Below are 12,675 nucleotides of genomic sequence, written 5' to 3' on the forward strand. Positions count from 1 at the left end.
CCTCTTCATCTCAGTAGTGTATTGCAACATACCCTTCTGAGTATGTAAACATATTTTGATACTGTGTTGAACAGAAGCTTTAGATTCTTTTCCTAACTTCATTTTCCACTTTTATTATTTTTTCCCTCATGAGGCCAGTCCCTGGCTGAATCCCTAAGCTTGGGATTCTGTTGTTTGAAAGAAGGCTTATTAGAGATTTCAGCATGTCTCTCTAATTGGCCACTATAGACCCAGTAAATTAAAATGTTAAATTTTTTCATTGTGCAATTTCTCTACAGCTGTCAGGCCAGGTAGAAAGAGCTATGACTATGCATTAACTAAAATAAATTTCTTCTTGAAACTAAATGCTAGATAATAGAACCTCAGTGAAATACTTAAACCGCGCCTGAACCGTTTTTTACATTCTGCCCCTTTCTGCATATGCTCCCCCACCCTCAGCGCACACACACTGCACAGTGATTAAACTGCTTTTCTTACATTTGGTGCTCTGACCTGCACATGGTATTTTTCTAAGCTTAATTGAATTGCACATTAATGATTAATCACCAGTGCAGGTCTTCAGCAAATAAAACCTTTACCCTCTCAATTTTCAAATCTCCAGGAACACTGGCATGTCAGTAGCTTAACTGATAGAAGTAATGTACAAGAGGCATAACAACTTCAGCTGCCACTTTGCCATTTTGAGCACACTCTTTTTACATCAAATTAATTGGCTGTAGCATATACTAGTGACCTGTTTCATCTAGTGAGTGAAATAATAATCCTTTTAAGTTGCAAAGCACATTGAGGGCAAAATAAATGTAAATATATATTCATCTTAACGTTTTCCTCTAATAAACGATGCAGATATTGTGAATGGGTATTAAAATGCAAGTATTAAGATGATGTAAGTATTGCTCTGTTTGAATAATAATGGGGGACTGTTTAGTTTTGATTTTTTCCTGTAATTTCATACCTTTAAAATAGCTTGTGTTTTGTCTCTACGTAGTTGAATAGTCAGGTGGTTAGATGTGGTCAAATACTGCAATTGTAATTTTTGGAATATGTTGCAATAGCTGGGCTTTGTTATTATTTGATTTGATAACTTGTGTTCAGAAGTTTGTGAAGTTTAGCAACTCCTGAATACGGCCATGACCAAGCTTCATGAAATAGATTATTAAATCTGAATAAGCACATTCTGTAAGGTACATGTATAACATAGATGTTCTGAAAGACCAGCAGTTTTATTTTTTTTTCTTTTCAAATTCTCTAGAAACCTGTATGTTGGTGAAGTCAGTGTGAAGAACAGATTCTCGTTTAAATAAGAAAAGTAAAACAACAAATGTTTTATTGGATGAGTAGTATTAACCAGATTTGTAGCTGAACATTGCTTGCATGCAGATATTGCAGATGTATCGCTTCTGGGCACAAAAAAGCATGGTAGGTTCACAAGTCTTATCTACAAACTCAGAAATTTCAGGTAAGTAGGATAAAGTGTTTTCTGAAAGGAATTTAAGCAGCTAGTAACTGGTGAAGAGGAGATGTCAACTGTTTATGAGAGGGTTAAAAGTTTTCCATAGAGTTCATGCTGGTTATAGTACTAAATGTTGATTAGAACTCCAGGGACTGTACTCCCACTAGCTGCTGGAGCTGGAAACAGCATGTAAAACAGCGTGTCAGATAAATAGCTCGGGGCATAGGAAAGGAACAGCCAAAAGAACTTTGCATCCCATCCAGCTGCATATCGTGTCCTGGGGTACTTTGCTAACAGGGCATGTTCCATGCATTTTATTACCTTAGAAATATCAGAGTTGCACAGTCTTTTCACTGATGATCTTTGAGCTTTTCTATCTACAAAGAAGAAAACAAACTGGAAGTATGTATACAACATTCTTTGTGAGAGAATTGTTTTCATTTACAGGTTTTTCTACAGCTTCTGTAGATTTATAATAAGGGTTGCCTTAAACTGCCGGCTCAAGTACAGTGGGTGGCATAGCTGTAGCAGAGCAGAGACAAGCAAGTGCTGCAGAATCCAAAGAACCAGGTAAACAGAAACCTCCCTGGCCCATATTGTGAGCCAGATCTTTTCTACTATATGTATAGCAGAACTTTTCAGCTATCATTAAGCCATAAATATAGTGCACAATCACAGCCCTAACCCACCTGTGCCCCCTAGATATTCTACCTCTAAGTACATAGGAACTAAGGATGGTGGGATGCCATCACGTCACTGATTTTCCAGGGGAACCAATAGAACTGCCCTCATCTACCATACACAGGATGAACATCAATGATCTCCTAACTAAAGCTTATAAAATCCTGCAAATATTCGCAGAATCATAGAGTGGTTGAGGTCAGAAGGGATCTACAGAGGTCATCGTGTCCAAAGCCCTTCTCACACTGGACTACTTAGGGCAGGTTGCCCAAGATCATGTCCAGGTGGCCTTTGAAGATCTCCAAGGAGGGAGACTCCACAAACAATCAGGGTGACTTCTTCCAGTACTCAGTATTTCCTGATGTTCAGACAGAACCTCTTGTGTTCCAATTTGTCCTGCCTTGTCGTGTCACTGGGCACCGCTCAACAGTCAAGCTTCCGTTATCTCTGTATCCCCCCTTTCTGGTATTTAGAGTCATTAATCATATCCTCCCCTGAGCCTTCATACAGGCCTTTTCCTACTTACATTCAGAAAAGTATTTTTCTCCATAGGAATCTCTGATCTCATTTGGCAGTCTGTTCCAAAGTCTTAAGAGGTCTCTCTCCATGATACCTGAATTAGCTTCTGTGTTGAAGAAACTGTGCCCAACAATGCTTACTTTCACTCCAAAGTGCTGAATATCTCTCCTAGAAGAAAAAACAACCAAAACAAAAATAACCCAGAAAGCTGTCTCTGAACACCTGATAACGGCATAGCCATTAAACATACCTAAGTTGAAAGTCTGTCACATTAATTAGTATTTGAGACTTTCTTGTCTTCAAATGTTAGAATAATTTTATGAGATGTTCAAATTAGCATCACAGTGCTGTACCTATAAAGGTAAAAGTGCAGCAGGCAACTAACAATTAAAGCAACATAGGTAGATTTGCAGCTTTTCTGTGTGATCTGTTTTGGACTGGTGTAAACGATGTGATACCCACCTCTATCTGCTTAAGCTACTCTTGTAGCACATCAGCTTCTAGGAGAAACAGATTATTAAGGTGCTTGGTAAAAAGTCAAAGTGAGAAAAAATTTCCAGTTGGGTTAGGACTTTATTTTGCACGTTATGGTGAATTGGCTATGGTTAAATGAGTGTTAGTGCAGTAAAGGTCAGTGTGCTTTCCGATGGTGTGATTCCCTCTATGAAATTTGAGTTGCAATGCAACACCCTCAGAATGAAAATCATCACTGTTCTGTCAGATAGCTTCAGAGACTCAGGCAGCTGGATTCCAAGGCATGCAAGGAAGTCAACCGTGTGTACGCTAGCCACTAGTTTTTATTATATTGCCTTGGGATATATGCTTCTCTGTATAAGCATTCATAATCGTTTGCAACCAACATTCATAGACCCTGTGAAGACTTGGCTTGCTTGCCTGCTCCTCAGGCAACCCAAGGCAGTACATCACAATTAGTGTCAGTGAAGGCTGCTCAGCCTAATTTTCTGAAGTTCTGAGTACCTTTGATAATCTGATTGCTGCTTGTAATCACCCAGCTCAGACTGCTGTGGAGTATTAATGCAAAATTAAATGGGTTGTAAACTGGTAACAGAGGAGATTAATAGTTTGGCATAAGTCCTTCATAATTCTGTTGTGAGCATGCAGAGGTGTTTTACCTTGCTGGAAAAGTTTTACATAGATATTTTTTACTGTTATTGCATAGAGAAATGATGTGTAAGGGGCATTAATGATAAAACTTTGTTAAATGAGAGGGAAGAGTACTGTGTTACTGAACCCATGTGAGGATAAGGCTTTCTGCTCACCATTGTTCTGCAAAAATAGTGGCATTAAGTTTAATGGTACTGAAGGTCTTGAACCAGTAGTAGGGGAAAGGGAACTGAAATGCCAACTCTGCACAAATACCTTTAGCAGTGCATGTGTTGAGACAAAAACTCATTTTCTCTAATTGCTGCATGAACATACTTGGTGAATTAATAGACTTTAGGGGTGGAGAATGTAATAACGCTATGATAAGATGTTAGTAGACCAAGTGCAAGGTGACTGTTTAGTTTATAGACCTGGAATGAACTCCCCAGATAGAGAGCTGTAAACTGAAGCCCGAGTGACTGTTTTTCTGGGAGGCTGGTTTCAGAACCTATTTGACAGGGACAATCCATCTGCAGAAATGGAAGAAGGGTAGAATGCAATCACTGATCTTTGAGAGCTTAAAAAGGCAACTCAGGGCCTTTGAGGTGGAACCAGCAGGAAAGGAGGCTTCAGTGTTTGAGAATCAGACCCCTGCTGTGAAGTCTAATGTCTTCTCCAAGGCACCTGGCCTTGCCGGATGGAGTACATCTAGCACACCTGTGCTTTGATTGTTGCCTCTGAAGAATCTGCAGAAGGGTCTCAATAGCTTATTAAGAGCTCAGGAATCTGAGAGTGCTTATCAGAACCACAACACCAGGCTGCTAATAATTACCTTGATTGCATGCTACTAGATTTATTATAGTTATGCACTGCTGTTTGTTAGGGACACTATCTGCCAAATGTAAACAACTGTAACTGACATAATTGTACCTGTACTGCTGTGCTTAAGCTATCATGCTTATACATATTGCAGTCAATAGAAAACATTTGAAATCACTGTGTATTTATATGCTTCGTATAGTTTCTTTCCTCCTGGTTAACAATATTGAATGATACATAATTTTGTTAGTAATTTCCGTATTATCAAAAGTGAATTCAGACAGGCTCCAGCTGGGAAGCACATGCGTGTACGCTTTTGTAATCCTTATGGGGCAATCTAAGGTCCTCATGTTTCATGTACCTATGTCTGGTAATTTGGTACATGCCAAACAGCAAGTGAACTTTAAGTACAACATGTCCAGGAAGTGTCTGACCTGGCTAGGCTGTACTGTTGATTTCCTTGTATATGTATGCAATGGATTCATGTGTTCTGTAGCTGCATGCCAGCCATAGGCAAATGTTTCCCAGTGCAGTTTTCCTGGTGGCTCTGCTCATAGCACTGGAGGTTGAAACCCAAAACAGGGGACCATCACCCTTTTCATTTCCTTTTGCTCCTTAGGCAAAATTAACAGAGACAAAATGGAAGAGACAAACATACAGGCATCCTTCCCTCAGCACATCTGGAATCTGTTCTTGGATTTCATGCATGTATTTCTAACTACTCACCGTAAGATGTCGGAGAAAGATTCCATGCCCCATTTGGACAAGTTGTAGCCACCCCCTACAAATGCCATGAAGCCTTTAGCATTGATTAGATTCACTACTCTTCCCTTGGCTTTTTTCAGAAGTGGTAGAAGTTTGAGCGTGAGTTCAATCAATCCCAGTAGGTTAACTTCCAGCTCTGAGTGGAAGTCATCAATCCTCAGCCAGTCAGTGGGTGCTGCAGGTGTTGTTCCTTCAGCAGCGTTCACCAAGCCAAAAAGCCCTAGGAAGATTCCAAAATCATTTATTTCTGTATGTGACAGTATCTTACCATAGGGTTTCATATGTAGCATTGGGAGCCAAACACACTTGGCAAAAGCTTCAGTGGGATGAAGCCTAAAGCCTGCTTATAGGTGTCTACTCTGTACACCTGTGCTGAAGATCCTAGGCAATTATTCTAAAAGCAGATAGGACAATATTTTCAGTTGGAGAAATGGGATGCAATAGAGGCCTTTGCTTACTCAGGCATGTGGGTTCCTAATGTGCGCTTATCTTCTTGTGAAAACTAAACAGTATGTAAAAGCGGAAAGGTTGATTTTCCTGAGTTGAGGTCTAAAGGTCTAAACCAAACATAAAGAATTAGTCAATGCTTCTAAAAATGTTAGCTTAACCCTGTGTATTGATAATACTGCTTTACTACCTTATAAATTACTTGAAGAGCTTTAGATAAATAGCGACGCTTCTGGAAGGTCAGCCTGTGCCTGGAGGGAGAGGCCGAAGGTTCAGCACTGCTTCTGTAAAGAGCTTCTCAGAAGGAGGTGACAGCAGTGGTTACCCTGACCAGGAACGTGCCGCTTTCTACAGCCTGGACGCAGAGGCCTGTACAGGATCAGCCTCTCAGAGAAGGTAAGGTCTAATAATTATTTTGTCTTTGCTCTCATTCTTTGCATTCAAGGATGGTCTGAAACTTTGCATAATGAAGGAAGAAAGTCTCTCGAGGTAGAAGATACTGTATTTTGCTGTTCTAGCTACTAAATTAATTAATCAGCCTACTGAATATTTGATACAGCTGTGTACTACAGCTGGTAGTTGCAGTGTCTTGATCCCATCTGGCTGCCATTAACAATGCCTAGTCTGAGTGGTTGGCACCGAGAAAGAAACATATATGTTGTCACAGGTCAATATATTTACCACCCTGTGCTGAAAGCAACACTTAAGCCATTCATTTTTAATTCAACTTATAGGTATCCAAGGACAAACTCTTCTTTGTTCTAGACAAGTGCTGAGAGCTGTATGAGTGATATTAAGTGCTCAAAATAGTATTAAGAGTTAACTGTGTAACAACTCTAAGAAAACTGGCTGAAAAGGCAAGAATTTAGATGTTATAATCATTGCAGTTGTTACTGAGTGCATTACAAAAATCAGACTCGTTCAGCCATGCAAAAACACTCTTCTGGTTACTGTAGGAGCCCTGCACCAGCCATTTTTAATTGCCGGGGCTGGCTTTACTGATGAGAAAGTTTGTTCTGGTACTGGTTAGCACCCTCTCCCTGCTGAGACTTTTCAACTGCACCAAAAAGAGTGTGAAAAACACATCAAGGAATGATCTGGTTTGAACAGCTGTATTTCTAGGCACTCTGCTGGCAAAATTGCCCAAAAGAATTGCTGGAGAAAATCTTTCCAAGCTGAAAAGTGGCAGAACGGTAGAGGGAACGTGTTTCCTCAATAAGAGGAAAAACTCATCTATAGATAGCAGAGAGGCCCCAGAGCTCTTAGCTAGACCAGATCTGGTTATTCTGAATTATTTTTCTGTGAGCTGACCTTTCCACTTACCCTTGCCTTCCGTTTCTTCTGTCACAAATGCTATGGCCCTGGATATGCTGCTGGAGTCAGCCAAGTCCAGATTCACTGTCTTCAAGGAGAGTGAGGAGCAAGACCGTAGTTCTTGGCCTTCTTGTTCAGTGGCACATGCAGCAATGACACAAAATCCTCTTTTGTCAAGCCACCTGGCCAGTGCATTTCCAAGTCTGGTGTCACAGCCTGTTATGAAGATATACTTTCCACTCAGGTTTCTAACTCTGTGACGGTCTCTGATGAGCCAGTAAATGATGAGAGAAAGTATGGAAGCCAGAATCACTATGTGCAGTGAGTCTGAAAATGAGAGCTATTAGGGAATGTGTTAGTGATCTGGAAATGCAACCAAGTAGACATGCGTGGCCAATCCCCCATCTTCCTAAGACCCAGTTCCCATGAGGGACTTTGTTACTGATAGCACTTAATCCAGCTCACTGCAAGAGAGCATGGGTGGAGCTTTTACACAATGTGATTGGGATCCATGACTAATGCATGACTTGGCAAAACCTCCTGACCTCCTTTTCAACAGTTTTTCCACTGTTTTCAAGTTTTTCTTGCCTATCTTCCTAGTCAGCCTCATCTTCTCAGGATATTTCAGACTGAATGACTGCATGATTTCTCATGGTAGTGTCTGATGGTGACTTTTTGTAGAATGGAAACTGGCAATTGTTTGTGCTAATACTGGAAAGAGAGGGATTCTTCTGAGAAGAAGGATAATTCTCTTTGACTGTCTGCATGATGCCACCCAGTCTGCTCTTCTAATATATAGGGTGGAAGAAGAGAGAGCGTAGGAATGACTAGAGAAGTCCAAGCTGTAGTGGTGGGTCCTCTAACTAATGTGTTCTGTGATTTGTGCTGCATCATAGTAAGCCACTTAACTCTCTGCTTCTAAGACAAGAAAGATCTAATGGCAATGTCTGAGCTTTCTGACTCATTACTCATTGCGTGTCTAGCACTGATACAGAGTGAACTAAGATATATTATATGGGATTATATTATATGAAGGGCGTTCATGGTGATGTGCTGCCCTCAAAAAAGCACTGAGGGAATACAAAGTTTCCTAACACCAGGGTGAGGATACTCTTCATTTATTACAAAGATTTTTCATGAGTGTAGCATGTCTCAGTGTTCACAGTTGGTTACTGTCTTTGTGTTTTTGCTTTGTGTGATAAAGTATTTACTTAAACTCATATTTATGGGAAAGCTGGTCAGCATTTTCTGGATGTCTTGCTAAAAAGAAACTTTTTTACAAGTACTGAACAGTCATTTGGGCTCTTTCTGTCTACATATGGGTCCAGGTACAGGCAAGTGATTATATTAAAAGAATGAATGTGTGATTGTATTCAAATAATTAATGGATATGTTAAAATGAAGGAATTTATAATATTTTTAAACCCTGGAAGTACTTGAAGAGAAAGCAGGTCTTTATTTTTTATGTTCTGTAACTCACAGCTGTCTGAAGTTAATATTTCAGCTGATTTTTGTGTGAAATCCGTGTTACCTTAGAACACTAATCATAAAGGAAGACCTGATTGCTAGAGTGGTGTTCTTGTTCTTCTGGTGCTCTTGTTCCTACTGCGTTGGTGGAATGATTTGGATTTATTTTAATCAAGTCATCATCTAATCAAGAAGGTGTGGACAAATTCTCAGAAACTGATAGTGAGTGAATATTGGATTGACTGAATAATGACATCAGTCACGTAATTGGCGTGTGATGAGTAACAACATTCCAGTTAATGATATTACTTTAAATATTTGGATGCTTCTGTAGCCTTGGATATGGACCTCTGAGCTATGGGTTAGCTCTCTCTGATATGAAAATATTAAGCAAATATATATAGGTAAGAGTTTGCTCCTTCTTCCACTGCAGTCTGCAGTAACGCTCCCACTGAAGTGTTTGGGTGTTAAATTGGTCTCTGGGCTGTACCGATTATTTTAGCAGCCCATTTCCCTCCAACGGAATTGGCCCTCTAATTTAGGTACTTCTCCAGGATACCTATGTGGATTTTCTTGTTTGTGATTTTTTTTTCTTTCTTTTTTTTTGCTGTGGATGTCTCTAAAATCTGACAAGGACTGCATCACTCCTGAATGTGTGCACTTTGGAATAATCTTTGTAATGTTTCACTGAGTTAGAGACATTTATTTTGTGAGAGAACTTAGAACATGCTCTGACAAGCACCATTAAAAGAAAGAGCTCAGGTTAATTCAGGATGAGTACTGTAAAGTGAAGTCTGGAAACAAGATATAGCATCTGATCACAGATGCATCCAATTCATTTGCAGTGATGTGCCAGGCAATGACTGCTGGATTAGAATGGGAGCTGGGCTAGTAACAGAGAGAAGCTGCTACCAGCAGACTCTTGTAACCCCAAGTCAATAAATCAAACAGCTACCCAGCAAGTTAGTCCTGTGATGCATCATTTTAGGACTTAATTAATCTTTTTTCCCAGTACTAAATAAAATGAGCTAATTAGAAATTTAGGGAAAATATTCATTTAATTGGAAACAGGAGTAGTAAATCACATCTTCCTTGGCTGTGCTGCAAATGGGAAATGGTGGGCAAAGAGCTTGCACTGCTGGAAAGCAGGTTCAGTTTGCAACAGGGTCTCTGTGGAGACATCTGGCCAGGCTGCGCTCTTGGCTACGCGTTGACTCCTTTGAGAGAAATACCTGGGACCGTTCTGGTTAGCATCAGCCCCTGAGTTTTGCTAGCAGTAGCTGGAAGAGAAGAGCTAAAAGACTGAGATAGAAGTGCTGTGTGTGGAACCTCAAGGCTCATCCTCCCCATACGTGCTGGGCTGTGTGCACATCTGCACCAGGTGGCTCCCCACAGGCTTTCAGTGCTGCCTGTCCAAAAGCATGTGGGCATTTGCTGCTGGGCACCATGGTGGGCTCCTCTCTGCTGGTGCATTTTGCTGGAATTTATTCTGCTAGATGATGTCACACTTGCTAAAAGGAGTCTGGGGTCAGAGTCAGAGGAAATAATATCACTTAAGATTTTCTTCAGAGAAAATAGTCTGTTTCTGTGAATGTGCAATGTTGCATGAAATAGTTTTTGTCTGATAATTGTGGAGCACTAAAAAGCTGCTTCTCTGCCAGAAGCACATCAATTTTGAAGTCGCTCTTGCAGTGGCAGTGTGTGCTTCTAGGGAAAGTGTCAGCATATTTCAAGAGTTTTTATGTATTTCCAGAAATATTGAATTTTTATTACCAGTGTAGCCAGTAAATAGCTAAAGGCAAGTTCTACCTTCCATTAAAACACTGATATTTGCCTGGCAAATTGAGATCTCTTGGAATAGAGCGTGGCTTTTTGTGCACACACAAGTACCATTATAAAAGCAATTGGTTTTAAAGAAAAGCAGTGTGACCACACTGTGAGAGCCCTTTACGGTCCTGAGATGACTGCCAATGGCAGCATTGTTTCTCTGCTGAAGGGAAGCTGTAGCATCCTGCTTCAGGGAGTGTGACTGTTCTGCTTCCACAGCAGGCAGTGCTGGCAGTTGTGCCAGAGAACCTCAGGCTGGAGGAAGTTTGGGGTCTGGATATGCTTTGTATTCCTTCCCCCAGCACTGCGCTCACAGTTCAAACCCTGCAGAAGTCAGTGCTCTGCAATGGGGTGGCCTGGCCCACCATGCACACTTGAGGAAGAGCTGCCAAAGGAAATGCAGGGCCTCTGTTCTTCAGGAGCAGCCCTCGTGGAACACATGGGGAAAGTTCAGCTGTCAGGCAGTGCCCTGGCAGGCTGCCCGACAGCTCTCCAGTTCAGTACAAACTTTAATAATCAGTCACCCTGCCAGTCCTACAAACTGCCTGGTTTTCAGTTAACAAACCAAGCATATACTCGGGCACAAAATCATCACACCTCCCACTCTTACATGAGCTATTCCTGCATGTGCAGGGCTTTGCACTTGTGTTTCATGGGAAAAGGCTGCTTTACTATCAACTGTGTAAAGAGGATGGTGACAATTATGAGGTCAGCAGATAACTTAAAGATCTTCCTTAATCTTCCAGCTTAAAAGAAATACATATACAAGCTCTCTTGAGCGTTTTGCAGGGAGGTTCAGTCTGGTTTTCATTTGATGGCTGATTTCTCATTGTGAGTGTATCTTTGCTTGTAGTGCTGGCAGTTCAGATTTTTTTTTACCATGCCATTAGTAAAGAACAAAGGGCAAATAAAGCCTTGCAAACCCTTAGGTGACCAAACCAGTAATTAATAATAAAGGAGTTGAGGAAGATTCCAGATGTTCTAAAGAACATTACTGAGTTAGCGTTTTATTCAGACCCTGTAGGTGCTTAGATAAGCAACAATTGGTTGAAATCCTTACTGGAAAGGATGAGACTGCATGTTCTCTCATCTGTGCACTCAAAAACAAGTGCTTAATTTGTCCTCTTAAGCACTCTGCAAATGCATATAATGAATCCTGCACACTGTAATCTTAGACACTATTTCTGCTCTTGTGCTGGTACTCACGTTCTGAGGAGACATCTGCAAGCTCACCATGTACCTCCAGGTGCTCATGAGTGGCATTCGTCAGTTATTTCGGTGTCAGAACGTAGAAACTGCTTGAGACAAACTCATCAGCTTGTGCACCGACACTTGCACGATGATACAGTTTTCACAAAAACCTGTAAATTCAACATGATGGTTTTATGGCTGACAAGCACAGTCCTTCTCCTTGCTATTGATAATGACTTATGCTGTGGTGCTTCTATCTTAGGGAATTAGTATTAATCCTCGACCTAAGCTCCATCGCAGCCTACTCTACCTTTGCTGCATAAGCTTTGCTGGCTATATATAGTCATCTGTAGAGCCCAGGGGACTGCTAAGACTCATTAGGGAGTACTAACCTACTGTGCGTTGTGTTGAAACAAGCAGGAATCTTTCCATTGATTTAACTGGGCTTATTTCAGACCTCTCTCTTTTTTCACATGAATGAGCTGTTATTGATAGGACTTGGTCTTTTTGGGACGAAGACTGAGGAAAATACAACCTTGTGTTTGACAGCTCTCAGGGACAAAATTATTTGTTCTAGTCCAAGGGCAGCTTTATTTACAAATATGCACAGATAATTGATTATTTACAAATCAATTATCTGTGCAACTAAGCAATGTGTTTCAAATAAAAGTTCAAATTCTACAAGCTCTGCTCTACAGTTTTCATGAAAAAAGCCTCTAACATATGACTGCTAGGACTGCTAACATATGACTGGCCCAAAGTCTGCTGGGCACTTCTGATCCCTCTGCTCTTTGACTGAATGTGTAAGCAGAGCTCCTTTCCCTCACTCTTCACACACAGAAGTAAATGAGGTGTTTGGTTGCAGAAGAGAACATACCACGAGAACGTGGCCCTTTGTACAAAGAAAAATATCCTAGGTAGTATATTGTGAAATTGATATTTTTGCAGCATTCCTAATGAAAATAATATATTTACAGCTGGTGTGCCTTGCCCCAACTTCTTTTTGAACTTTAAATGTTAATCACTGCAGTGCTGTAGTCTTGCAGCAGCTGACAGTAGACCTGTGGTCTGATAAGGGCTGACCTAAG

The 12,675-nt window shown here is 40.8% G+C and overlaps 2 protein-coding genes across 9 annotated transcripts in view; one reads left to right on the forward strand and one right to left on the reverse strand.

The window, feature by feature from the left end:
* Positions 1-1,295: 1,295 nt before the first annotated feature.
* The window catches only part of LOC121106449 (dehydrogenase/reductase SDR family member 9-like), a 37,779-nt gene continuing 26,399 nt past the window's right edge, over positions 1,296-12,675 (reverse strand). For 4 of the 8 annotated variants that reach the window (XM_046944089.1, XM_046944088.1, XM_015289699.4 and 1 more), the window contains 5 exons: positions 11,603-11,757; positions 7,112-7,442; positions 5,303-5,561; positions 2,661-2,821; positions 1,296-1,830 (listed from right to left, as the gene is read on the reverse strand). In XM_046944089.1, coding sequence (XP_046800045.1) covers positions 1,580-1,830; positions 2,661-2,821; positions 5,303-5,561; positions 7,112-7,442; positions 11,603-11,659 — 1,059 coding nt within the window. In that variant the 5' untranslated portion in view covers positions 11,660-11,757 and the 3' untranslated portion in view covers positions 1,296-1,579. Of the gene's footprint in view, positions 2,822-5,302; positions 5,562-7,111; positions 7,443-9,608; positions 11,758-12,675 lie in introns of those variants that run through there. The other 4 variants (XM_046944092.1, XR_006939908.1, XR_006939907.1 and 1 more) reach the window with 4 other exon arrangements.
* Positions 6,036-12,675, forward strand: part of ABCB11 (ATP binding cassette subfamily B member 11) — a 63,617-nt gene continuing 56,977 nt past the window's right edge. Inside the window, 1 exon segment of the mRNA XM_040704164.2 lies at positions 6,036-6,184. The gene's annotated coding sequence lies outside the window, so the exon portion shown is untranslated.

This window comes from Gallus gallus, chromosome 7 (genome assembly GCF_016699485.2).
Source record: "Gallus gallus isolate bGalGal1 chromosome 7, bGalGal1.mat.broiler.GRCg7b, whole genome shotgun sequence".
In the NCBI taxonomy this organism is placed as follows: domain Eukaryota; kingdom Metazoa; phylum Chordata; class Aves; order Galliformes; family Phasianidae; genus Gallus; species Gallus gallus.